We start from the raw sequence: 27,932 nt of genomic DNA, 5'->3' as shown, positions 1-27,932 counted from the left end.
TCAGGACGTCAAAGACAAGAAGGCGCAGGATCCTGCAGGTGGTAGTGAGCACCAGAGACGCTGGGCTCCTGTCCTTAGATGGGCCCTGCCCAGGCCAGCCAGTGTGTGGCTAACTTCACGTGAGCCAGAGCTCCTTCCTACTTGCCACACATTCCTGGAAACCAGGGTGCCTCCCTCTCCCTCTCCTGAGCAATGGCTGGACTAAGGTTAATTATACTCCTTGAATTTAAAGCTTTTAGAGTTCTGATCCAAGACCCCTTCTCGGTCAGTGAAACCCCTTCATATGAGAGGGATGAAAAGTGAGAGAAGGAAATGAGCCTTTGGCAGGCACCTGCCCAGCACCATGCCAGCCCCTTCACATCTATATTTCACAAGGAGAGCAGATCTTTCCAGTTAGAACTTGTCTAACCTGGAGTGGGAGATACTGGCTACCTGCTTGTCTCTGGCAATCTGTTCTTCTGGACAGTTTCTGCCTTGGCACCAATACCACACGAATCAAATTCCTTCTGTCTCAGACCCAGGGTCCAGGTCTCTCAGGATTTCTTGCTATCTTGTCCTTTCTTTCTACAGCAGAAGCTCGTTCAATCAGCTGAGATACTTGGGTCTGAGGACACTGGATGGCCCAAAACTTCTCCATTGGGCAAGGGGGAGTCGACAGCTTTCTAAGCCCTAGTGAGGAGATGCAGAAGCACGCGCCCTGCTGATCACAGTTAAAGCTCACACTGCCAGGAACTGTGGTAGTAAGATGTTAGGGGCTGCGAGGGCGGGCTCCCACCCTTTTTCCTTTTCCTTCTCTAGCCCTCCTGGTGGGCTCAGAAGCTTCTCTAATGGAAGTAGCGAGAAGTAAGTAGGAAGCCACTAGCCTTTCTTACTCTCTGAGGCTCACATGTGCCAGTTCCTGGGGCTACCAGGAGGCTTAATCACTGGGTTTGCAAGAGGAGAAGACAGTGTGCTAAGAAAGGATTAGCGCTCACCAGGCCTCCCAGGAGCAACCGTGATGGGCCACAAGGATTGACCCAGCAGCACTCTGTCATAAAATTGGCCCTGAGAACACAATTTCAGAAACAATCAGAGGAGGCAAGGTTTCTTAAATTATAGGGAAAAGCTCCCTGGTTAGAATAATGGCTTCTATTTGGCATCCATTCTCTCTGGGACGTGCAGCCTCATCCATTCCCATTCTGAGGCGTGACTTTCAAACACCAGACGGGAAGAGAGCCAAGATGAGGGTGCTGGGCCTTGGAGTCTGAAGCTCGGTTATTTTATCCTGGGCAAATCCCTAGGCCTCTCTGGGTCAGTTTTTCTTTGTAAAATGGGGACGATAAGAACTGCCTCACTGAGAGAGATAGTGGTAGATTGAGGGATTTGGAGAAGACTTCCATCCTGCCCTCCATCTCTCCCTCTCTGTTTATGTATAAATATATGTAAATATATATCTATATGTGTCCACATGGATATACACACATATGTGTGTGTATGTATATATATTATGTGTATGTATGTGTGTCTACATTTATATACGTGTGTGTGTGTGTCTATATGGGTTTCTATCTATCCCAAGGATCTCCGCGATGGAAGTGGGCTTCCCTAGTTTATTCACATTTCCTCCAGGGTTGATGCAGGGGGATTCTCTGATGGCAGATAGGGAGGAGCAAATCTAATTTTGTCTTCCTCATGGCTATGCCCCAATGTCACCAGGCATTAGGGTCTGCATGAGACAAGCACAGCCTCCAGAAGGCCACCCCAGCGGCCACAGATGCGTTGGGTGACTTGCAGGGCCTAGTGCACTTTTCTCTGTGCCCTCTCTATAAAGGTTCGTGTGGCCCCACGGGCTCTGGAGGTGAGACCAACTGTGCCCTGCCCAGTAGCATGTGGGCTTTGGTTCAGATGCTCCACATTGGACCTATGTCCATGGCTGCATAAAGTCTTGTGGCCTTGGTGACTTGGTCTGATGTGTAGGTGGGTAGGTGGGGTGTCACATGAATAGAGGTGACAATGTTCTGATTTCAAGGTGGGGAACCCAGCGGTGGAGGAAAAGTTCTGGTCTCATGGTGGGGACAAGAACAGCAGTGACAGTGTCCTGATCCCCTGGAGAGGCTGCTCATGGAGGTGGTATGTCCTGGTCTCATGGCAGAGACCCTGGTGAGGAGCTTGCTCTGTTTTCATGGTGGGGAGACTAGCAGTGGTGATAACGATCTGGTTTCCTAGTGGGGACAAACAAGGGGGCCTGTGTGGCAGTGGGGAGTCAGTGTGCTTCTGCCCAAGGCAGCAGAGTGGCTGGGAATCCAGCTCAGAAAAGTCCTAGACCTGTGGTTCTCAAATTAGAGCAAAATGGCTGTCAAGGTCTTTCCTGCAGTCACTGCCCATGTACACAGCTGTGGCACTTCTTCTCTCCCTCCTTTTCCACTCAGCATCCCACCTGAGAGACACTGGCCACAGTCATTAGGTGTCCGATTTGATGGGGGCCTGTTAAGACACTATCGCTTTTCTAATTCTGGCTAAATCGACATTGGTTTTGTCAATCTACCTACGTAGGTCGAGCTTGTTGCTTCCAATTTCAGGTGATTTCCATCTTGTCACTGTCTCCTTCCCTTCTCAGCTCATCTAATCCTCGGGCTCTCAGGCTGCCCAGTACTTCCTGTGAGGCAGCATCACTGCCTCCGAGGCTCGGCAATTAGAGACTTGGACTCCAGCAGGGAGGGCATCTTCAGATTATTACTGCAGAGGGAGAGCCCAACTGCAGTGTCCATAGCAACCCTCCAGCTGCCACCTTTCCCAGGAGGGAAGGGAGGCAAAACAAGGGCGGGAGGCAGGCGAGGGGCCTGACCTTCTGCAGGATTCATGTCAGAGGGCTGGGCACCTAGGCTGCAGCTCCTGACTGTCCCTGGTGGCTGTGCTGAGGGGAGAGGGGGCTTCTTCCCTCGTTTCACAGCAGCAGCCAAGAGTGGAGCTGTGCTGGTGGATGCCCCATAGCAACCGAGAGATGATGGGCTCGTTGAAGGGGACCATTATGGAGGCCAGGCTTGAGTCCTGGCTTTGTGCCTGACTCACGAATGAGTGGAGGCAAGTTCTCTCCCATCTCTGGAGGTCTTCTCTTGCTAAAGGGTGGGCCCGGAGGTGCCTCTAGCATCCTGTCCAGCCCTCTCATTCAAAGGCTTTATGGTGCCCTCACCCAGGACAGACAACAGATGGTTTCCTCTTCCCCAGTGGTGAAAAAAACCCAAGGAAGCCTGGGAAATAAGAGTGACTTTTGCAAAATATTCACAGAAGTTGATTCTGGCACCAGATCCAGTCCCTGGGCCTCCATGGAAGGAAGCAGAAAGCTGAGGCTGGGGTTCAAATTCTGTCTGGGGGCTCCCTCGCATCTTCCAAGGTGCCTGGAGTGTGAAGCTATGTGCATACGCCACCAGCAGAGGCCGCCACACTCCTCACAACCTGTGGCGGACAGCGCACACTCCGCCACAGGTTGCTCTGTCCTCACCGCCATGGGTGAGCACTGACCAGCTGGGACGGCAATCTCAGAGCCCGGGTGGGGAGGGAGCTGCTACTGGCCGCCTGGGGTCCAGGGAGGGGCTGGCTTAGGGGGCTGTGGACTCAACTGCCAGCCGGCCCTGCTGGTCCCTCACTCCCCTCCCTGTAGGAGAGACATCCATCCAGGCCCAAGGGACACTGGCCGCCTTCTTCCCTGCTGGGAACCCATGGGCTGCTCCGGTCTGGGCTCTCCCTTGGGCTGCTGCTCAGGCGCCTGTTCTGCATTTGGGAAACTGTTAGAGTTTTTGTTTTCTATGAGCCGTTTGAGACTGGGGCCAGGAAGCTGATTTATTCAGCAAATCTGAATTGAGAACACGCTCTATGACAGGCCCTGTTTTGGGCACTGGGGTTATAGCAGTGAATAAAATAGGCACAAATCCCGCCCTGTGGAGCCAAGTCTCCAGTGGGGGTGGGTGTCATCACCTATACCACAGTGTGGGGCTGGGCAGGACACACACACCCAGGATGGCACGTGATGGCTTTCTCTACCGACTCAGCCCCATGCAGACAGACACTGGACCTACCCAGACTCTGGGGCCGAGGCTTCCATGCTGAGCACTTGTCAATCTGGGTCTCTACAGGCCCTCCCTTGTACTGGCCAGTGCACGTTGGCAGCACTTCACCGTGTGCAAAGTGTGCACCTCCACTGGCTCCCTGTGAGCCCAGCAGGCATCTTGGTGACAGAATGTTGGCACCCTGTGCCCATTTCCCATGCCTTCTTTCCAGACACGGTATCAGCACCTTCCATTCGACCTTTGACTCCCTCAAGTAAATAAACCTTCTCATCCGGACTGACTCATCTGGTTAGAACAACAAGTTCCCACACCAAAGCCTCAGAGAAGGGGTCAGGAGACACATTTTAAATGCATCTCAGTTTTCACAAGACAGCTGTGCAGGAGGTGTGAACTATCCCAGTTTCACAGGCTCAGAGGGGCACACCTTGCTCGTCACGGTCCCTGGCAGGAAAATGGCAGCTCAGAATCAGATGGGCCGATTCCCAGCCCAAGGCTTCTCTGGTGCCTGGCCTGGCTGCTCCACTGTCTTCTCTCCATGTTAGGGCCAGCTTGGCCTCTGTAGAGTTTTAGAAGCAGAATCATGAACCTTTGTCCAGACAGATCTCCACGGAGCTGCTCTTTTGAAACCTTTCCCCACTCCTGTTGTTAGAGGGTGTTTCCTGGAGGACCCGGGCAGGAGTGGAGGGCAGGAGGGATACTTCCTCTGGAAAGGATGAGTTTAGTAGCACAGGCTAAGTGGAGAGGGTGTGACCTCGCAGAGTGCATAGACCTGTGTGGCTCATGGCTTGGACTCTCCCCTCCACTGTGAACAAGAGCAGGCCAGTTAACCTTCTCTGAAACTTGACTCAGTTTCTTCATCTATGGAATGGGGATGCTAACCTTCCCCCCGGCATGTTGGAACCACGAACACCCGGAGTTGGCCCTCAGTAAATGCTCCACGTGTGGGGAGTCAGGCCATATGTCCCCTTTACCTTGACACTCAGATGATGCAAAAGAGCTCCAATTTTTCTTTAGCAAAGCAGAGTATGGGGAGGAGCCTGTGTGAAGCTGAAGACTCCTTGGCACCCGTAGGTGGCTGAGAGTTGTTGGTGCATGGCCTGGGGACAGGTGACATGCTGTAGTCCTACCTCGATCCTCAGATCATGGCTTGTGGGGGCAGGGGTTAGGTGTGCATTCATTATAAGAGGCTTCACCCAGTGTCTAGACATCCAGGGACTCAGAGGAAAGAAGTATGGACAGAAGGCCTACACTTACCAGTTGGCATTCCTGGTGGCCAGCCAGGCAAGTAAGGGGCAAGTAATGTGTCCTGGTTCAAAGTGCCCAAACTCTCAGTCAGGCTAAACTCACTCACCCTCTTATCTGCTTATGTATTCAACACACAATTTGGGTGCAGCATGAAGTGCAGTGTTTTGTGTGTGTGTGTTTTACAATTTATACCATAAGCTCCTGTCACCAAGGAGCTTATGGTGTCAATTAAAATCAGGGAAATTAGCCAGGCGTGGTGGCAGGCACCTGTAATCCCAGCTGCCTGGGAGGCTGAGACACGAGAATCGCTTGAACCTGGGAGACAGAGGTTCCAGTGAGCCAAGATTGAGATCGCGTCACTGCACTCCAGCCTGGGCAACAGATTCTCTCTCTCTGTCTCTCTCTCTCTCTCTCTCTCTCTCTCTCTCTCTCTCTCTATATATATATATATATATATAAAATAAAATCAGGGGAGAGAAGACATGTATATAGACAACACCAGTACAAAGCAAGAGGTGAACAGTGTCCCCAGAGAGATACAATAAAGTGCCAAGGGAATTTGGAAGAGGGAGATAATGTCAAATTGAGGGAGCAGAGGAGGGGAGGTCGGGGAAAGCTCTGGGCACGGGTGACACTTGTGCTGCTCCCTAAATTCTCACAGGACAGGACACAGAGCAAGAGGTGGGCTGGAAGGGCTTTCCAGGCAGAATGGATGGCAAAGAGCACAGACAGACCCAGGTTCAAATCCATGCCTAACTGGTGACCTTGAGCAAACTACCAAAACCTTTCTAAACTCTAGTTCGTGGGAGTAAGAGTGGCAACAATGGGGATAGAACCTTCCCAACCAGCCTTCCAGGGCTGCCAAGAGTTGCAAATGAAGTATTTTACATAAAAGCAGTTGGAAAACTATAAAGTGCTCTGCAAACACAGGGTTTGTTTTTATTATTAGAGCATTAATTAATCCAGTAATGAAGCGCCTAGATAAGAACACAGTAATGACTTTAACAGCTCATTAGCATGGGCGAATGAGCTGTTCAGCCTAAAGCTGTCCAGCCACTCAGAGTCTGATAAAGGGGGTGGTTGATCTTTATGACCCTATCCTTAGGAGGTTAAGGGTATCTGTCCAACACCACTGGCTTTTTTAGAAAACCTGCCATTATCTGTCATTGTGTCTAAACTCCCTCCCTCCCTCCATCCATCCATCATCCATCCATCCATCAATCCATCCATCCATCATCCATCCATCCATCTATCCATCCATCCATCCACCCACCCACCCATCTATCCTCTCATTCATCCATCTGTTTGTCCATCCATCCGTCCACCCACCTATCCACCCATCCACATGTCCATCTGTCTGTCCATCCATCCATCTATCCATCCGTCTAATAAATCTTTTCTTTTCTTTTCTTTTTTTTTTTTTGAGATGGAGTCTCGCTGTGTTGCCCAGGCTGGAGGGCAATGGTATGGTCTTGGCTCACTGTGACCTCTACCTCCCGGGTTCAAGCAATTCTCCTGCCTCAGCCTCCCAAGTAGCTGGGATTACAGGTGCTCGCCACCATGCCTGGCTAATTTTTGTATTTTTTTTTTTTTTTTTTTTTTTTTAGTAAAGACGAGGTTTCACCATGTTGGCCAGGCTGCTCTTGAACTCCTGACCTTGTGATGTTCCCAGCTTGGCCTCCCAAAGTGCCGGGATTACAGGCGTGAGCCACCACATCCGACCAATAAATCTTTAATGAGTAATTCATAGCCAGGCACCCTGATCAGTGCTGGGGATACAGAAAAAATTTAGAGCCCTTTTATGCAGGTCACAGCTTGTGGACAGCCATATGAACCATGAACCACTGCTTTTCTTAAACCTATTTTCAGTTAGTCTTACCTTTTGAGGATAACAAGTTCTACAGACAATAGATTATGAAATTTTAAAGCTGAGTGATCTTAGAAATTATCTTTTTTATCTCACTATTTTACTGACGAGGAAATTGTGTTTATGATTTCTTATGAAAAGTGCTGTGACTTTCTCTTACTTGCCTTCAAATGACCTCACCCAGGTGTCAAGTTTAGTCAGTTCGATTAATCTTTACTAAGCATCTGTTGTAAGCAGCTCTTCGGAAGAGCTGCAGTACAGCTGTGAAGAAGACATCATCCCTGCCCTCAAGGAGGTCATGGTCTGGGGCAAAGGACACATATGGAGATATAGCTGTGTTGCTCTGTAGAGGCCCTGTTAGTATAGGGGACTGAAAATACAGAAGGAGTTCCTGATTTGGGTTTGGGGAGTTCAGGGGAAGCTTCTCAGAAGGAAGACCTTTGAGCTATGTCTTGAAAGGCAAAGAGAAATGCGTTAGATGGAAATCTGGGGGAAGGGCATGCCGGGCAGAGGGCATGGAGATGTGCAATAGCATGACTTATGGGAGAGCTACAATAGGTTGGTGATGCTGGGGCTTAAGGAGGAAGGTGGTAAGGAATGAGCCTGGAAAGGAGGGCAGAAACTGAGCGCCAGCACGCTTGATGTGGAGCCAGTATAGCCAAAGGCCACCCCTACTTTCCTTGTCTGCTCTCCCTGTCTCTCTGAGGTAAGAAGCTCCTCCACACCCCCCTTTGCAGACTAAAGAGGCCTAATTTGTCAGCCTGTCATCTTAAGGCAGCATAAGGAGTTGCTCCCCACTCTTTAATGTGTGGCTTACGTCCCACCACCTCCAGGAAGCCACCCTTGACAACCGTCTGCCTTCAATGAACTCTACTGTCTCGACCACACTTTGGGATCTTCATTGCTATTTTTCGTCACCCCATATGAGTGTAACTTGTCTCTACAGTGAGACTTTAAGTTCCTGAGGGTTGGGTACATGAGTCACATGGTAATGTTTAATAAATACCAGTAAGAATGAATCCTTTAAATTTGGGTTTCAGGACATATGGCGAGTGTTTGAGCTTTGAGGTTGGACAGGCCTGGGTTTGATTCCAGCTTTATGACTGGTTACTAATTAGTAACTCTGGGCAAGTTTTAAAATCTGTTTAATGCCTCAGTTTTTTCATCTATAAAATGAGTGATGGCCTCAACTCACAAGCTGCTGTGAAGACATGGTTGTAGCTGGGGGCCAAGGGAAGCATTGAGCGCTTTTCAACAGTGGGGCTTTGAACAGGCAGCAACAGCGGGAAGATGCCTGAGTGCGGTGCATCTGGAGGGCAATGTGGAAAACCTGACATGATCAGGCCCTGTGGTTGAGAGCTCCCAGCTTATTCACTAACCTGTTGGTGCTTGACAGTTACAAAGTACTTGGCCGGTGCTCTCACTGGAACTAAGGAAACTGAAGGCCTGAGAAGATAAGCAATTGGTCACATAGTGGGCGAGTGGCAAAGCTTGTGCTGGTGAGAAGGAAGGCAGAGGGTGGAGTGCACAACCTGTATGTAAGGATATAGGAAGCAGTAATGTGCTGATAAATGTTGAACAGCTAGGAAAAGGTGTAGCAAGCGGCTTCCAGGAAAACATAAGCTCTAATTTACAGTGTTAGCCGATTTCTGTGGTGTAAATACTCTGATCGTGACTGATTTCAAGCTGCTAATGTGACGTCACTGTGGAGTTAGGAAGAGATGTATATGGATGATCAGAAGGTCATCTTGCCTGTGGTCACACAGCCATCCCTGTGGCAGAGAAGGGTTCCAGCCTGGGCAGTCTGGCACTTGAGCCCAAGCTCTAAACATGACTGTCCTCCTCCTCCTCCTCCTGTTCATGACAGGATAGCCGTAACAAGGGGCATGAGCTGGCTCAGTGACATCAGCTGTCAAGTTGCAACCCATTTCCAGATAACCACTGATCTTTGGTGCTGGCATAGTTAGGGCTCTACCCAAGCTATCTCTCATCCTCATCCATGATGGCAGGACATGTTCTGATAGGCCCCATTTGGATCCCACTGGCACCGCCAGGAGAACTGGAGGCAAGAGTCTGGCCAGAAAGGTTAGCTGAGGCAGAAGGCAGCTTATGGGGGTGGAGTGAGTACAGAAATACCCAGGCCTGGAGTCTGTTCTCCAAAATTGATTTTTCACAGCCCAGAAACTGTATCCAGCACTAAAAAACCAACAAGAACAGCACATTTTTGCTACTAACAACATATTCATGATAATTTATTAGAAGATCATTAAATCTAAGTATGCGATCTGGAGCCTTGAATCAAGCAGGTGGCTCTGTTTGGGGATGAAGGAGTGGGAGGGAAATCAGGAATCCAGAAGGGAAGGGCCGAGAAGGCAGAGGATGCTGAAGGGGTTGGGGGTGGGTGCTAGAGGGCCTGGTCATGGGAAAACACATGAGACCCCAGGCTTGCATCTGAGGCCTGGTGCTGTGACTTCTAGTGTCTGTGTGTGTGTGTATGTGTGTGTGTGTGTGGTGGCAGGGGTAGGGGGAATGACTGTGTCATTGATAATAATAAGAATCAAGATTATTATTTTATATTTTATTTTTTTTTAGAGACAGGATAACGCTCTGCCACCTGGGCTGAAATGCGGTGGCACTATCACAGCTCACTGCAGCCTCAAACTCTTGGGCTCAAGCAGTCCTCCTCCCTCAGCCTCCTGGGTGGCTGGACTACAGGCACTCGCCACCATGTCCAGCTAATTTAAAAAATTTTTTAGTGTCTGGGTTTTGCTATGTTGTCCAGGCTGGTCTTGAACTCTTGGCTTCAATCAATCCTCATGCCTTGGGCTCCCAAAGTACTGGGATTATAAGCATGAGCCACCACGCCTGACCAGAATCAAGATTATTGTGCAAGAGCAATTGTCAGGTATCTGGGGTTGTGGCTTGTATTACAAGTAATATTTAGCTCTCAGTGTCAGGGTTAATGGGGGATTGGAGAGGTGAGAACTGATATACAGAGGGGACTCTGGGCTCATTTTGGGGGAGCTCTGTCCCTCCCTGACCTGGACACTTGCTGCTTACCAGACAGGAGAGCTGCTTTAGAAGCTTCCTATGTGTATATGTGTGCATGTGTGCGTGCATGGGCTAGTGTGTGCACACAACCATGTACACATGTGCATGTGTGTCCACCTGCTTACATGTTTTCTGGGTGTGTGTCTGTGTATGTGTGCATGGATCTCCTACCCTTTCCTCTTCCCAACTAGGGAGGGAGCTGGACAGAGGCCAAAGGGTGATGGGGAATCAAGAGCCAGAGAGGAAGAGGCTTGCCTTTTAAAACCCCAGGTGTGCTGGGGAATTCTCTCTTGGTGACTTCCTTTCTGATTCCTAATGCTTCTGTGGTTAGAAATGAAAATGAATTCAGCTCTGGTCCCATCCTTTGGAACCCCCTCTACACACAGTGGGAGCTTAATAAATACTTGATGATGATGCTGAACCTGGGAAGCCAGCAGCTGTTCCTAGCTCTGACTCTCAGAGCCCCATGGGACAAATCAGGCAGGGAACGACCATGGGGGAATCTTCAGTCTTCCTGCCGGATCCCCCTGTGACTCCATGCCCAGCTGTTAGGGAAAGGGCTGGAGCCATGGTCCTCTTCACACACACCCTGCTTTGGAGAGGCCAGTTCTTCCTCAGTAGCTTCTCTGGTTTTTCCCCTATCCAACATTTGAACAATATTTATTGAACAACCACTTTGTACTGAATATCATAGTGGAAATGCATCCTGGGAGACAGTATAGGATCTGTAGGGTCAGACTGACTAAGTTCAAATCCCAGCACCTTTAATTACAAGCCGGGTGACATCTGACAAGTTACGTATCTATGTTTGAGTGTTTGAGTGTTTTTTCCCCTTTCCTTTCTCTCCTTCTTCTTCTCCTCCTCCTCCTTCTTCTTCTTCCAATTTTCATCTGTAAAAGGAGAGTGATGACATCATTTTCGTGGGGTTGATGTGAGGGTTGGAAATAACAGAGAGGTGCCTGAACACGCGGCGTAGGCACTCAATCAATGGTAGGTGAATTTATCCACCCAGTGTTAGGAGGCATGGATCCCCCCTGCTTCTGTGACCTTGACGTTGTTACTCAATATCTCTAAGCATGAGGCTTTGTAAATGAGACCATACTGCCCACCTCCTTGGGTGTTTGGAGAATGTATCCGGAAAATATGTGTGAAACAACCTATCGTAAACCCTGGTGGTTAATAAATGTTTGCTTTCCCCTCCGTCTGCCCCCTCATCAGGGTGCACACCTCCCCTCCTTCGGAGGCCCTCTGTCCCTCCTCCCCATCGCCCAGCGTGAGCGAACATCCCTTATCGTCGTGGGCTTGCGGGTTGTGGCCATACCTGTCAGAGCAAAGAGAACAGTGGCTCAGCTCCGGGGTCGGGGAGCAAAAACTACAGTTCCCAGCCCTCGCTGCGCCGCCACTGGGGCCGGAGACGAGGACGCCATGCCCCTCCCCTGGGGAGGAGCCTATGCGGGGGGCGGAGCTAGGAGGAGGTTGGAGAGTTAAGCCAAGCCAATGAGACCAGCTGCTAATAAGTGGGCTTGGCTTACAATGTAACAGTGGCAGGAGGAGGCGAGCGAAGCTATTGAGCCAGCGAGGAGTGAAGCTGATCCTGGCCTCACACGCTCCTAGAGGACCACCTCCTGAGAGAGTTCTTTCACCCCCTCTTCTTTCTCCAAGCTCCCCTCCTGCTCTCCCTCCCTGCCCAATACAATGCATTCTTGAGTGGCAGCGTCTGGACTCCAGGCAGCCCCAGAGAACCGAAGCAAGCCAAAGAGAGAGGACTGGAGCCAAGACACTGGTGGGGGAGATTGGATGCCTGGCTTTCTTTGAGGACATCTTTGGAGCGAGGGTGGCTTTGGGGTGGGGGCTTGTGCTGCAGGGAATACAGCCAGGCCCCAAGATGGACACTTCTGGGCACTTCCATGACTCTGGGGTGGGGGACCTGGATGAAGACCCCAAGTGCCCCTGTCCATCCTCTGGGGATGAGCAGCAGCAGCAGCAGCAGCAGCAACAGCAGCAGCAGCAGCCACCACCGCCAGCGCCACCAGCAGCCCCCCAGCAGCCCCTGGGACCCTCGCTGCAGCCTCAGCCTCCGCAGCTTCAGCAGCAGCAGCAGCAGCAGCAGCAGCAGCAGCAGCAGCAGCAGCAGCCACCGCATCCCCTGTCTCAGCTCGCCCAACTCCAGAGCCAGCCCGTCCACCCTGGCCTGCTGCACTCCTCTCCCACCGCTTTCAGGCCCCCCCCTTCGTCCAACTCCACCGCCATCCTCCACCCTTCCTCCAGGCAAGGCAGTCAGCTCAATCTCAATGACCACTTGCTTGGCCACTCTCCAAGTTCCACAGCTACAAGTGGGCCTGGCGGAGGCAGCCGGCACCGGCAGGCCAGCCCCCTGGTGCACCGGCGGGACAGCAACCCCTTCACGGAGATCGCCATGAGCTCCTGCAAGTATAGCGGTGGGGTCATGAAACCCCTCAGCCGCCTCAGCGCCTCCCGGAGGAACCTCATCGAGGCCGAGACTGAGGGCCAACCCCTCCAGCTTTTCAGTCCTAGCAACCCCCCGGAGATCGTCATCTCCTCCCGGGAGGACAACCATGCCCACCAGACCCTGCTCCATCACCCTAATGCCACCCACAACCACCAGCATGCCGGCACCACCGCCAGCAGCACCACCTTCCCCAAAGCCAACAAGCGGAAAAACCAAAACATTGGCTATAAGCTGGGACACAGGAGGGCCCTGTTTGAAAAGAGAAAGCGACTGAGTGACTATGCTCTGATTTTTGGGATGTTTGGAATTGTTGTTATGGTGATAGAGACCGAGCTCTCTTGGGGTTTGTACTCAAAGGTAGGGGCTGTGGTTTCTCTTTATACCTTGAACAAAAGGAATATGTAGGTAGCAACAGAGGGATTGAGAGAGGGGGATTGAAAGAGAGAGATTGAGAGAGAGAGAGAGAGAGATTGAGACAGAGATTGAGAGAGATTGGGAGGGAGACTGGGAGAGAGAGGTGGTGGTGGTGGTGGTGGTGAGAGGCGCTTGCTCAGTTATACTGAACACTCTAACTTCCCGTGGTTTTCCTTCTTGATCCCGGGAGAATTCATTCCTCGCTTCCTTTGGGGGGTAGGGGACATCCCCACACACTGTGTCTAATTTGCAGACTCTCTGTTAGGGAGGATTAAATAATCCCTTCTGAGAAATCGCTTTTCCTCCTGGCTCACTGGTACTAAAGCATAACCCAGCAGCTTAACGCACCAATTAATTACACTCCGCCTTGATGTGTTTGCCAGTTCCTGCGACTTCCCCTTCTTTCCTCCCCTCCCTGCTCCACTCCATTTTCCTGAGGATAAAAAAGAAATAAATGTCTGGGTGGGGGGTGGGGATTCCATACCATTGCCCAAGTCCCTTCTCTCCCTGTCTTCTTCCTCTCTTCCCAAGTTTCTATTTCCCTCCTCTTCTCAGAAATACTCAGGCAAAACAGAAAACCATTCATGACCTGTGTCTCCTGAGGGCATGGGGTAACAATATAGGTGGAGGACATCAGTGGTCCTTTCCCTCAGGAGAGAGGACTCAGAATAAACCTGCTGCTGCTTTGTAAACATCTCCTGATAAAAATGGCTACAGGTGTTACCTGGGCAGAGCAGCTGGGCGCCGCCTTGGCATCAGCTGGGGGAGCACCTCTCCTTGGGATGGGATGACAGGGCTTGCCAGGCGGTCCCCGCGAGCCCGCGCCCCAGCTCAGCCCCAGTTCTCCCCTCCCACCTCAACTCCTTCTCCTTGGGATAAATAAAGATGAGTGTGTGTGTGAGTGCGCGCCCGGATGGAGAACAGCAGGCACTGGCTTTAGGGGGGATCTGGCCCCACTGCTCCAGCCTCTCAGTCCAGCCCCAAGACGGAGGAGGGGGTTTCCCTCCCAGAGGGAATGGAAATGGAGGAAGGTGGGTTTCTGCCGATGCTCTGCTTGCCGGGGAGCTCTCCTGCTGTGGGCTGGAAGGCTTGGAGACCTGGGAATCAGTGGACAAGTGGCTCCATGATACCCCCACCCCCAATTTGTTGGTGTGTGTGTGTATATGTGTGTAATGTGTGTACGTATGCATGCGCCTGCTTGTTGCTTGGATTTTTCTATTTATTTGTCATTTGGGGCAGGGGGTGGCTGGCCGGGCTGGCCAGCGGGTAGCTGGGAGGGGTTCAGCTGTTGGAGGTTTCAAATAGAGCTTGTTTCAGGCAGGGCACAGCTGCTGCGAGACTGTCACATTCCTTATTGAAATCCAGCCGCAAAAACCTAGGAGGTGCTGATCGGATTTCCCCCATTCCCAGCATCTCGCTTTAACTGGGGATGGGCAGACTTTCCCGCCCTGGAAACGGGTGGGGCAGACCTGTCAGACGACCTGAATAGCCAGGACCAAGACTTCCAGGCAGAGGGTCCTCCAGCAACCCGGTTGCTGTCAGTGGGCTGCCCCAGCGGAGGGCAGCACCTGGAAGCCGCCTTAGTCAAAATAGCTCAAGGATGAGCGTCTCAGCGAGCAGAAGCGAGTGGGGTTTCCCCTGGAATCGCAGCTCACTTAGTCATTCCCTGTAATGAGCCTTTGCGTCTGCGGGTCCTTCTGCTCGCTGCCTTCTCAGAACCGCCTCTCCTGCTGGGTGCTCCAGGAGATGGGGCTGGCAGCCTCGCCAGGGCTGGCAGCTGCCCTGGTCACAGCCCTGGCTCTCTCCAGTCCTCCCTTGGAGATCAGGGGCCCTTGCTGGGGAAAACTGATGAAGGCCCCAATGCAAGGAGGGTGTGGGGAAGGGGCAGCCCCAGCATCTTCTCTTTCAGTGACACCGTGGTCAGAATTCTTAAGGAAATGGCTCTTCCCAGAGGCAGTGGCTGTGCATAGGATCTATGCACATTTGTCTTAATGTGATGGGAGGGTCACCACTCTTCAGGATCGGGCCCTCTTCCCTGCCTGAGGCAGGTGCCACCCCTGAGGGGGAACTCAGGGAAAGGGGCTTTCCCAGAGATGCAGAAGGCAGATTTTAGGTGAATGAAGGGGGAGGCCACCTGAGGTGCCTGGCTTCCCCCATTTCTGAATCACTGACCCTCATAGCAGCAGTGGTGTGCACTGAGGGGACAGCAGCTGAGAGGTCCTTCTTGCCTCAGTTGCCACTTCCTGTGTGCCTTGGAGCTGCTCCTGAGATAAGCAGAGTTCATTTAACTTGCTCACCCACTCACCCATCCCTGCACTGGCCATCCAGGTTTTGAGTCATTTATGGAACAAGTATTTTCTGGGTGTCTCCTGTGTACCAGGCCCTGTAGACACCGCAGGGCCAAGGTAGATACCCCTCTCTCCTGGAAGCAGATGGGATGGTTTCAAGGAACTGGGCCAGAGTTGGAATCCCAGCTCTGCCACTACTATTTGTGTGATCTTGGATAAGTCATGGAGCTTTAGCGAGCCTGTTTCCCCAGCTGTCAAGGAGGGAGAATTAAATTAGAGACATGTAAGGCATGTATCTGCCTGCTCAACAAATGGGACCTATGGTGATTGTTATTGATGATGACAATGATGAGAGGAAAGGAGATGTCTTTTTCCTGTTGTCTAATTCTGGCTATAAAATGAGTTGGGGCCTTAACAGATTGGGATCTAAGACTTGTCAGTGGAGTGAGAAGTTGTATCTGGCAGGGAAGAAGTTCTGAGAAGGGACTGGGTCTGACTAGAGACCACCTTTAAACATGGTCTGTTCTTGGGGGGAGGTGAATATCTGTGTCCCAGTTTCATGGAGGAAGTGGTCTCTTCTCCTCCACAGTCTGGGTAAGATGAGGAGTCACAGCCCAGGAGAGCTCAGGGATATTCAGTGGATCCTGGGGAGGGATGGGTGACAGTCTCTTTTGCTGGAGAGTTTTGTGTGCCTGGTTGGCCCTGCTGACCAGTCTGGAGGCAGGCGGATGGACGAGGCAGCCTCGGGGTACCAGGCAGATTAGGTAATTCTGCCCTGCCAATGGCAGCTCCCACTCAAAGGCTCTTGGGAGGGGATTTTTCCCCAAGTGATTGAAGATTAACGGACCTTGTGCCTGAGCTGCTGCTTTCTGAAGTTCTCTGCCTTTTTTCCCATGGGGTTGTGGCCTTGCTGTTTACCTATGTTTGGTAGGTGCCTGTTGCTGGGGGAGCAACTTATCATGCAGGCCTGGGTCTCTTGAAAAGGAGGGTGGCATGTGCCCCGAGCATGTTCAGTGAATGCAAATGGGAGCCAGTGTGAGGGGGCTGAGCAACTGGGACAGAACATCCCCAGCTCCCGCCTCACAGGCCTGTAGGTGCTGATGTTGGAAGGAAGCTCTGCTAGGAGGCACCAGCGTGGAGCAGGGAGGTGGGGCTTGATTCCTGGGTGAGCTCAGATAAGAGGGGAGCTTCTCATTATTATGCCTGGGACATGAGATCAAATGGCAGAGAGATGCCTGAGATGGCCCCAATAGGCTCCTAAAGGTACCAGGTGACCCTTGAACCAAATGAGGAGTCCCTTTTTTTTTTTTAATAGGCAGGTTTACTCTCTGAAGGCTTAGACATTGTGACGAGGCCTGGTCTAGAGATTCTGTTGAGAGTCTTAGTCACACCATCTCTACCTATCAGTGCCACCCGGATAGAGCAGCAAGGACCTGTGAAGTCCTTCTTGGTGTTCTTTATTTTCTTTTAGAGCTGGTTTGGGGCACACCCACTCCATTGCATTAAATTACCTCTATGTTCTCTTCCCTGGGTTCAGAAAGAATTAGGGAGGGGAAAGACCTGGCTGCCCTCCCCTTTCCCCAGGCTGTGACTTCACCACCCTGACCCTGCCATCATGTTGGTGGCTGAGCTGGTACCTCTGTGTGGCTGGCAAGGCACCCATGGGCCTCGTTTCTCAGGACCTCAGGCGTTGGACTGCGGGATCGTCTCGGGGAGGCTGGAGAGTGCTGGTGCGGCGGCGCGGCTCTTCTTTCCCACCAGTCTGTACAACCTCAAGCCACTTCCCCATGCCGGGCCTCGAAACTAGTCTGCATCTCGCCTCCCAGGCAGAACCAGTCCTCTGCCCGCTCCCCTACCATGGCCCCGTCTCGCCTGCCCCACCGACTTCCTGCCCCTCTGCTCCTCTCTGCTGCCCCTGCCTGGTCTCGTTGCTGGGGTAACCCAGGTGGCAGAGAGGAGTTGGTGTGAAGCTGCTTATCTGGGTTGCCCTGTCTGCTCCCATGGTGGCTTCTTTTCCAACCTCTAGTTACTCTTTCTTCAGACAACCTCATGGGAGGCCACCCTGGTGGCACAGGCTTTTCCGCATGCCCAGGGGAGCCTGGTCCTCTGGCCGTTCACTCTTTAAAGAGAATGGCCAAGGCTATTCTCTTAGGCCAAGGCCAACTTGTCTGTCTCTTTACAGACCTCAAAGAGGTCCGTGAGTCCATCCCCAGCCTCCAGACCAAATGGCTGAGTAGTATCGTTGGTTCCAGTTCTGATCCTCTGCTCTCCCTGGTCATGGAAGCCCTGTCTGCAGAAGGGCAGAGCAGCAGCCCAGGCTTGGCTGGCCAAGTAGCTCTGCACCTTCTCTTTGGACCCAGGTGCTGTTTTGGGATAGGTTGTTGGCTGTCACAGTGTCCTGGTATTTTTGAGAAGATGCCTCCGGGTACTGGTGCCTGTGTTTCAGGCCATGGCGGAAAAGTAGGAGTAGGATAGATCCTTTCCAGCCCTTTCCACGGACCCTCCCTGTGGGGTGACCTGCAGAACCAGGATGCAGAAGGCAGGAGACTGGTTGAGAGCCTGTGAGCCCGCTGCTGAGGGCCCTGGGCACACATTTTGTCTTCACAGGTCACACTGAGTGTGTCGGCCCACAGGAGGGCGAGTGTGAAAATGGCCTTCTGACAGCGTGAAAATGGCCTTCTCTGCCGCCTGCCTCAGGGTGGTGGTGACTTTATTTATAATCTTTGTGGACAGTCTGTAAATGAGTCAAACATTTGTAACCCACAGGGGGACAGCTAACTGTTTATATATGCTTCTCCTTTGCGTGTCATCACACTATTTATAACTGTCCTGGGGAAAGACTTCATCACACATCCGGACTTCCCTTCCCCACAGGCGGTGTTACCCGGGTGCTCGGCCAGGGGCATTCTGACTAGGGCATTTATCTCCTGCATAGCCTAACTAGAAAGCCATCTGATGGCCTCGTATTTCTCCTATTGCGCTTTCAGGAAGAGGGATTTGTAAGGCCATGGTCAAAAGATCTGCTTTAAAAAATATAAGGTACAGAAAATCAAAATGAAAAGAAATTTGAGTAACCTCTGTAGAGAATCTGGGGCCTGGATGGAAATGTAAGATCAGAATATGGTGCTTCAGTTCTGTTGCAGTTATTTGTGAAGCACATTTGGGGGAGAAAATGAGTGTGTGCGGGGGTTGTGAGGGGCAGCTATATATTGATGAAATACCACTTTACTCAGCTCAGTGACAGGGAGACCAGCACGTTCATTCGTAGTTCTTTTTCTTTTTCTTTCAAAACCCCAAAGGGAAAGCAAGAAAGCAAGCCACCTATTCCTCTTTAAATAATGAGGGTGGGGAATTCTGAGACTGTGCTGTTCCCAGGAGCTGTGGGGAGGAAAATTCTAGTGCCTTTTCTTCAGGTGAGGAAAGTCCGGAGGAGGCGAATGGGTTTTAAGTGTCCCCTCCCCGACCCTGTCATTCCACCCCCAGGTGCTCAGCTGGGATCTGAGGGAAAGGAGGGGAGGAGCGGCTGGGTGCAGGGACCACGCTACTTTCTGGTCGCCCAGCACTTCAGCTGGGCTGGCCGGGATGTTGCTGAGTGACAGGAGAGGGGAAGGCAAGGACCGTTTGCTGAGCGCTGGGCTGGCTTTGCATTACACCCGGGTGTACGAGGAGCAGGTCATGTTCACCGCCCCCTGTGTGGATGAGGTCACCAGGCCATGCTGACACGCTGGTGCTGGTGGCGCTGAGATAAGAACCCAGGCCCGTTTAGCTCCCGAGGTTGTGTCCTTTCCCTTGCCTGCTGCTGCTGGTTAGATTGCCCATATCCTTAAAACAGACAAATTGAGTTTATGGCCCTGAGACCTGTGATGCAAAATGTTGGGACAGGAGGAACTTTACCACGAGCTGGGCAGGAAGGGCTCGATGGAGGGCAGGAGATGCCAGCGCAGGACCTGGAGAAGACAGTGCTGGAGGGGTGAAAAGGGCAAGTGTGGGCCCCCGGGGTAGCCTAGGATCAGGATGAGATTGTGGACTGGCCCAAGGTCAGTTCTTGATGCCGCCTCTCTGGAGTCTGGTGCTGCTGCCCTCAGGGTGATACCGGGCAGGCTGTGAGGAGGGTAGGTGTGGGGATTAGGGGTTTCACCGTGTTAGCCAGGATGGTCTCGATCTCCTGACCTCGTGATCCGCCTGTCTCGGCCTCCCAAAGTGCTGGGATTACAGGCTTGAGCCACCGCGCCCGGCCTGCTCTTCTTTTAGGCTGCCTTTTTCCTTCAGCATTGGCTGTGTGGCTGTTTATCAGGGGAGAGTCACATGAGCTCAGCATCTTACATCTTACAAGGCATTTTCATCCCTGGGTCCTTCATGACCCTCATGATGGCTGGCCCAGGGCTCATGATGACCAGCTATCTCAGGGATGAGAAAACTCGGCTGCACAGGGGGTCCCAGGGTTCAGTGACTCACTCCAGGTGCCCATCTCAGGAGAGATGGTTCTAGAATGAGAGCTCAGGTCTCAGTGCACTTCTGGTTTCCCTATTGCAAATCCCACCACAAACTTCTGCTGGGGATTTGAGCGAGGGACCTCGAAGGGTTTCTCCATTCCTGGTTCTGGAAGTTTCTTCATTCTTGAGTCCCATTTTCCTGTGTCCCTGTCTGTGCCTCACGCCTCTGTTGAGCTCTGTCGTGGGCACTGAGTGCCGGGTAAAGGACTGTCTCTGCTTTGAGCCCCTCAGGAGGTGCTTCTGCCTCTTGCTTCCAGCTTGTTGTGTGATCTTTTGTCGAGTCCCTTCTCTTTGGGTCTCATTTCTCTGGCCTTAAAACAGGAGCTGAACTCCCTTCCTGTGCTGAGGCCTTGCAATCCGATTCCAGATCATGTTTCATCACAAGGATGAGCAGCCACAGTCCCGAGAGTCCTGTTCTCAGGGGTGTCAGGCAGCACCCAGATGGCATCCATTCCAGGCGGGCGGTGGTTTATGGTGTTGGTGCTTGGGAGGACTGAGGAAGGAGACAGTGACTCAGACTGGGGATGCTGGGTGGATTCCCTGTAAGGGGTTGGGGGGTCCCTGAAGGTCTAGACAAGCCAGGATGGGAGGGGCCCGGGCAGGGGCTCAATTCTGAGTGTGAGAAGTCCGGGGAGAGGGGGCAGAGTGTGTAAGGAACAGAGCGGGCATGAGGACGGCTTCAGGTTGCTGCCATGTGGTGCACACAAGGGCATGTAGGGAGGACAGAAGAGACTGTCTTGTCAGGAGAGGCTTTGGGCAGCAGTGAACAAAGGCCCAGGGCGAGGGCACAGTGATGGATGGAATATTTGGTAGCATCGGTAACCTCCAGGGCTGCAGAGTTCCACACACTCAGGCCCTGAACACCTGATATCCTTTCTCAGAGGTGGCCGGGCTTGGTAGTTAAGTTCTTGGATCCGGGCGTGGTGGCTCATGCCTGTAATCTCAGCACTTTGGGAGGCTGAGGCAGGTGAATCACCTGAGGTCAGAAGCTCGAGACCAGCCTGGCCAACATGGCGAAATTCCATCTCTACTAAAAATACGAAAATTAGCCTGACGTGGTGGCACATGCCTGTAATCCCAGTTACTCAGGAGGCTGAGGCTGGAGAATCACTTGAACCTGGGAGGCGGAGGTTGCAGTAAGCTGAGATCACACCACTGCACGCCAGCCTGGGCGACCGAACGATACTCTGTCTCAAAAAAAAAAAAAAAAAAAAAAAAAAGGCTTGAGTGGCATACCAGTGATGTGTCCTCTGGGAACTTACTGAACCCAAAGCCTATTTCCTCAATGTTAAGGGGGAATCACAACTACTGGCTGTAGCACAGCAGCCAGCACAGAGCCAGCCACACACTGGGTCTCAGCAGCTGGCAGCTGTTGTCTTTATTAGAGTGGTGGTTAGAAGATGCCACCTGGAGCATCAAGACTGGAGGGGCATGTGCGCCCACGTCACCCCTCCACTGTCTGCAGGTGTCCATAGATGAGCTGGTGTCCCTGCCTGGAGAGCATGTGTGGAACACGCCCCTTTTCTCATGAGGTCAAATGGCCTCCCCTCCATGACCAGCTCCCCAGTCATGTTTCTGGATAGATCTTGCTGGGTGAATCTGTGTGAGTAAAAAGGAAGTGGGCTGTTCCCTGGAGGGCAGGGCTGCAGTGGTGGCCTGGGCTGGACTTCTGGAGCCTTCTTACCCCATGGGGCCCAGTTATTCTACACTCAGTCAGCAATTTGTGGTCTGGGCAGAGCTAACCGGGTGTGGACATGCAAATCGGACAGGTGGAGAGAGAACAAAAATAAACCCGTGGGGCCAGGCCAGAGGCTGAGAGGCCTGGAGGAAGGTCAGGGGGACATATGATGACCAGGCAGAAAAAGGCTGAGAGAGCAGGGCCCCGGGAAGAGCTGAACTGGGAAGCTGGCCTGTTACAGAAACGGGGAAGAAAAGCATTGCTACAGCTTGCCTGATGCGTCACCAAGAGAACACAATTTCCCCTTCAAGACTTGAGTCAGGGTGCTTCCTAGAATTCGAAAGGTCCTTTCTTCCCCTTCACCCTGCTTGGAGTGCCAGGGCTGCGGCAGTGGGTGACGTTCCCAGCCAGGTGCCAGGGGGCAGGCAGCAAGAGCAGCTGGGCAGGGGAAGGACGTGCCTAGGGCTTGCCCTTCGTGGAAGCCATATTTTTTTCACAAGTCCTGGTGGCAGGGTAACCAGAGTTGTATTCTGAGCAGAGCCTTGATGATACTAAATGAACAGCATGCAAATGATGTGTGAAATAATATGCAAATTGGCATCTGTTATTTTTGAGTCAGCTTGTTGGGCATTTTTCTTACAGGACAGGAGTGAGGCTCAGTGTCAAATGAACAGGAAAGTCAGCTTAAAGGACACTCCTTGCAGGGGCTGAGCTGGCACCTACTCTTTAGAGCTCGCTCATACCAGGCCTGGCAGGCAACATCTATAAAGACAGTTGTTTGGTGTTTTGCTTCAGGTTATAGATGGAGAGACCTATAAAGGTGGGTGCCCTGCCCAGGGTTACCCAGTACATAGGGAGGAGGAAGCAGATGACCTGTTGCCTGGCCTGAGCCATCGAACCTTGCTGACCTGTCAGCGGCTTTGAACTGAGGGGGCCCTGCAGGGAGGCAGGGACAGGCTGCCCTTGCTCATTCTAGCCCATCTGCCACTGTTGGTTTTCCTTAAGCTCTGTGTCTCAAACTCTCTGAGCCTCATTGTCCCTGTTTGTAATGGATGTGTGGAGACTGACACCCACTAGCCTGGGGAGGATGACACTTGCTAATGGTTGGTCAAGTGGCCAACCCGGCAGTGGGCGCTCCTGGGCTGCCAGCAAATGGTGGCTCCTCCTAGCCCCTTTGCCTGAGTTGGCACCTGCTTGCCTCCTCACAGGCTTCCACTAGCAGGGAGTTTTGCAGAGCAAAACCCCTTTTGAGATTTCTGATTTTAACAAATTGGAGTTTAGCTATTTTCTTTCTTTTCTGTCTTCCAGTAGATAAGATGTTGGCCCCCAAAAAGCTCCCATACATGGGAGTGCCTGGAGCTGCCGGCATGGGTGATGTTACCTTCTCCCAGGGTAAGGGCTTGGGGCAGGCATGTTGCTCAGGGCTGAGCCACGGCCTTTGGAGGAGCTCAGAGCTGGATGGCATTGGTGGAGGATGCAGGGGAGGCCTCCTCAGGGAGGCACCACACCTGCCCTGGATGGCTAAGCTCTGTTGGCCAGACAGGTGTGCTAGCCTGGGTGGGCATGATCTCTGCATATGCCTCCCAGCCCTGTGAGGAAGGCAGGGAAAGGACCATCCTCCTCCTTATAGGACCCCAAGGCCCATAGAAGTTATGTGGTGGCTCACACCTGTAATCCAGCACTTTGGGAGGCCGAAGTAGGAGGATCGGTTGAGCCCAGGAGCTCGAGACCAGCCTGGACAACATAGTGAGACTTTGTCTCAAAAAAAAAAAAAAAAAAAAAAGTGATGTGACTTGTCCAAGGCTACTCAGCATTGTTGGTGGCAGGGGGTATAGCTGGAATCTAGGAATTCCTGGTTTTAGTTCTTCCTCTCTTTTCCTTTTTCCCATCCCTCTTTTGGAAACATATCCTGAACACCCACTGTGTGGCAAGCCCTGCTCCAGGCGGCAGGAGTGCAGATAATCTGTGCCTTACGTACTCTGGGGAGGGTCTCTCCCCAGCCAGATGTGTTGTTCTCCACCAACTCTTCCTAAGAGAGCACAGCCTTTCCCCGTAGACCTGGATTCAAACCCTGGCTATTCAGCTGTGTGGCCTTGCACAGCAGCCTCTTTATCTGGGAGGTGGAATTTTAATTCCTCTTGTGGGTGGAGAGGTGGAGAATTCAACGTGGAGCGGAGCTGGCACCCAGGGGGCTCTTGTCCGTGCTGGGCAGTGGTGGGTTTTGCCTTTGGTTGTTTCTTCTGAGAGCTCAGTGGCCTTGGGATCATACAAGGTCCCTCACAGCTGGGCCCAGGGTTCCCAGCCCCTCCTGCTCTGGGCTGGACCTTAAGCTCTGCCAAGATGCTTTCCTGTACTCCGGGAGAGTAATGGTGCTGAGCCTGGTAGGAGGGCATTTTGGCAGAAGACACCTGACGGGGTGCACACTATGTGCCAGCGATGGAAAGATCCCTCAAGAGTGAAATGAAATTGATGCAAGCTGAGAGCAAGTCTAGGATGGAGTTGAGTCATGAGGGTTTCCTCGTGGGTGGATGGGATCATATATAATGCTTGTGTCCACAGCAGCTTGGGGGAAATGCACCGCTTTCATAAAATGGGAACTTATTTTTCCTTTCATAAGAATGACTCCAAAGCAACACCAGGTCTTATTCAGGAGTGAAGAGGTGACAGGCGGCGGAGGAGAAGAGAATATTTAAGGACCTGTTATGTGCGTTTACACACCTCATCTCATTAAGCCCTCACAGCAACCCTATGAGGTAGATATAATTCTCCCCATTTTACAGATGACAGATCCAAGACTCTGAGAGGTTAAGTGACTCTCCCAGGGTCTCACAGCTGGGAGGTGGTGGAGTTCGGATTTGCACATAGGGGAGTGTCTCTGACGCCCGCACACTGTGCAGCAGACACACTTTTGCATATCACACCCTAGACTGGGCTCTTTCAAGCTAAAAAGCTTCTCCTTGCCTCCCTGAGCTCTCCACTCCTGCCCACCCTGCCCCTTACTGTGCCACCCTCACTGCCCTTCCAGCCTCCCCCAGAGCCTCAGGGGATGTTTTGTGCTCTTGGAGGGAGGAATGGAGGAGGGGAGGAGGATGCTGTCAGTTTAGATACAGGGGTTTGCTGAAGCTCTAGGTGCCGTCTGGGCTCTGGGGCTGAGGAAAGTCTCCTGTGGGCCCTGGAGGGGCCAGCTGAGCCCTCAGCAGCATGTGTCCTAGTGTTCTCGCCGCAGCTCTGTGGCTTCCCAGCTGTGCAACCTCATTGAGAAAACTGACCTCTTTGAGCCTCAGTCTCCAGGTCTGTGAATGGGGTTAACAGTGTTTTCTCCCTGTCATGAGAATGGGTGTCATGAGGAATAAATGTGACAAGGGCATCCCCTGGCGTGTTCTGGTTGGCTCTGGAGGTTCAGCACCAAATAGACATGGAGCTCACAGACTGGTGGGGGAGGCAGGCACTGAATAAGTAGCAACAGGTCTGATGTAAGCTTTGCGAGAGACAAGGCCACACACATGTGGCTTGGGTTTGACCCACAAGCCTGAGACTTGATGTCCCATGCGTCTGTCTGCTCCCCTTCCCCCTGTTTCCTGAAGGTCCATCTCACCCTCACTTCTTCCATCCTCCCTCGTGTCTGTCTCCCAGGCCATCCTCTGATTATTCTATATGGGCCATCTAGCCTGGCATTAGGAGAACAGGCTTTAGCGCCGGGCAGATCTCCGGTACAGCGCTGGCTGTGTCGCTCACTGTAGGCTGTGTGGCTTTGGGAGGCTGTCTCGGTGCTTTGTTTCGCAGTTTCCATGGGGGGGAATCCTAACCTGGCCGCTGGGGCTGTCATGAGAGTTAATGAGATTGCTGTTTGTAAGGCATGGGGCATGGTTTCTGGCACCCATGGAGCGCTCTGTGAAGGCCAGCTGAGTTGCAGGTGAGGGGAAGCGTCCTGGGCTAGGTGTGGGCAGCTTGGTTTCTGAGCCTCTGTTTTGTCATCTAGAGAGTGAGAGAAGGAGCCTGAGAAGGGGATGTTTCCTGCATTGGCCATCTGTGGAAGGTCGTGAGCACCAGATGGAGTTACAGAGAAAACTGGAAGAAAGCTGTGCTATTCCAGCTGGAGGGGGTCCTCATGGATGGTGCATGTTGGCAGGGTGGGCTGTGGGGGGCGTTATCGTCCTGTCCCACAAGCGAAAGCCTGTGAAGACGTAGTGGCTAAGGGGATTTTCTCACTCTCAGGAGACAGCTGAGAGACAGGCCCTTCTGGCCAGCCTCCCTTCCTGCTGCCTCCTCCCTGCAGGCCAGCCCTTGGCACGAGGCCTGCTTGTCTCCTGAACCCTCCTAGCAGCAGGGATTTAATTACTATAATGTAAGTAGCTGTGGCTTGAGGCCTTCTGGTGGAGGGGAAACAGATTTGCCTTCCACTAGGAGAATAAAAGTCTATGGAAATGAAAAGAAATGTACTTTTCCCCGAGGTACCTGAGGCTGTTGGTCTCAGGGGAGCTTCCCTCAGGGCAGGGAGAGGGAGCACGGGTGGCAGCAGGAGGAAGCACCACGTCTGACTCAAGGACCCTTGGCGCTTGCTTTTCCTTTCTGTGGGATGACTCAGCTAAGCTGCCTCTGTTTCCCCAATGACCCTGCTAACAGATCAGCCTGACATTCAATAGGCATCTGTCAAGCACCTACCACATGCTAGGCACTTAGAAACTTCCAGCTGAGTAGCGAGCCCAGGCGGAAAAATAATTTTATTCATTTGACAAAGTTATTGAATGCCTGTTATGTGCCAGTGTATTGTTCTAGGCACCACGGATATACAGTCATGCGTTGCATAGTTAAGAAATGTGTCATTAGGTGATTTCATCATCGTGCGAACATCATGCAGTGCGCTTACACAGACTATACGGCACACGAGGCCGTATGGTGGAGCCTACTGCTCCCAGGCCACAAACCAGTGCAGCCCGTTACTGTATTGAATACTGTAGGCAATCATAACACAATGGCAAGTATGTATCTAAACATAGAAAAGGTACAGTAGAAATACTGTACAATGGATACAAAATACTACACCTGTATAGCGCACTTACCATGAATGGAGCTTGCAGGACTGGAGATTGCTGTGGGTGAGTCAGCCAGTGAGTGGAGAGTGAATGTGAGGGTCTAGGACATGACTGTACACTAGTGTAGGCTTTGTAAACACTGTTCACTTAGCCTAACTACATTTATTTAAAATAGTTTTTTCTTCAATAACAAGTTAACCTTACCTCACTGTAACTTTTTTGTTTGTTTGTTTTGTTTGAGATAGAGTCTCACTCTGTAGCCCCGGATGGAGTGCAGTGGCACGATCTCGGCTCACTGCAACTTCAACCTCCCAGGTTCAAGGAATTCTCCTGCCTCAGCCCCCTGGGTACCTGGGATTACAGGCATGCACCATCACACCCAGCTTATTTTTGTATTTTTAGTAGAGACGGGGTTTCTCCGTGTAGGCCGGGCTGGTCTCAAACTCCTGACCTCAAGTGATCCACCAGCCTTGGCCTCCCAAAGTGCTGGGATGACAGGCATGAGCCACTGTGCCTGGCCAAATTTTTCACTTTATAAGATTTTTATACTCTTTTGTAATAACACAAACATATTATACAATTGCACAAAAGTATTTTCTTTATATTCTTACTCTATAAGCTTTTTTCCATTTTAGAAATATTTGTTTAAAAGATGCATTTTACTTACAAATTTTTTTTTTTTTTTTTATTTTTTTTTTTTTTTTTTTTTTTTTTTTGGTTAAAAACTGAGACACAAACACACATTAGCCTGGGCTGACACAGGTTTGGGATCATCAAGATGTCACGAAGTGACAGGAATTTTTTCAGTTTCATTATAATCGTACAGGACCTTGACTGAAATGTCATTATGTGACGCATGACTGTAGTAGAAAAAACCCACAAAAGAGAAAAACCTTTGCTGTCAGGAATTTATATTTTAATAGGTAAACCTGGTAGTAAACTATGTAAGCTAATTCTGTATTATGTTTGATGGTGATAAGTGCTATGATGAGCGTTATGAAGAGCTTCTTCCCTCCCAGATACAACTTCTCACTCCATTGACAAGTCTTAGATCCCAATCTGTTAGGGCCCCAACTCACTTTACAGCCAGTTAGATAACAGGAAAACGACATCTCTTTTCCTTTCATCATTGTCATCATCAATAACAATCACAATTGTTAGGACCATTCTGGATGGGAGTGCAGGGGCTTCTGAGAGGAGAATGGTCATATTATTTTATTTATTTTTTAATTAATTAATTATTATTATTATTTTTGAGACGGAGACTCACTCCGTCGCCCAGGCTGGAGTGCAGTGGCACAATGTCGGCTCACTGCAAGCTCCGCCTCCCGGGTTCACTCCATTCTTCTG

The 27,932-nt window shown here is 51.6% G+C and overlaps 1 protein-coding gene across 5 annotated transcripts in view; it reads left to right on the top strand.

The window, feature by feature from the left end:
* The window catches only part of KCNN3 (potassium calcium-activated channel subfamily N member 3), a 210,214-nt gene that overhangs the window by 31,426 nt on the left and 150,856 nt on the right, over positions 1-27,932 (top strand). For 3 of the 5 annotated variants that reach the window (XM_017867697.1, XM_017867696.1, XM_017867711.1), the window contains exon 1: positions 11,742-13,033. The exons of 1 other annotated variant lie outside the window; for it this stretch is intronic. In XM_017867697.1, coding sequence (XP_017723186.1) covers positions 12,092-13,033 — 942 coding nt within the window. In that variant the 5' untranslated portion in view covers positions 11,742-12,091. Of the gene's footprint in view, positions 1-11,741; positions 13,034-13,747; positions 14,122-27,932 lie in introns of those variants that run through there. One more of the 5 variants, XM_017867699.1, reaches the window with a different exon arrangement.

This window comes from Rhinopithecus bieti, unplaced genomic scaffold (genome assembly GCF_001698545.2).
Source record: "Rhinopithecus bieti isolate Rb0 unplaced genomic scaffold, ASM169854v2 scaffold_4129, whole genome shotgun sequence".
NCBI lineage: Eukaryota > Metazoa > Chordata > Mammalia > Primates > Cercopithecidae > Rhinopithecus > Rhinopithecus bieti.
Note: the sequence above shows the minus strand (reverse complement) of the source record. Positions and strands in the feature narration are given on the sequence as shown.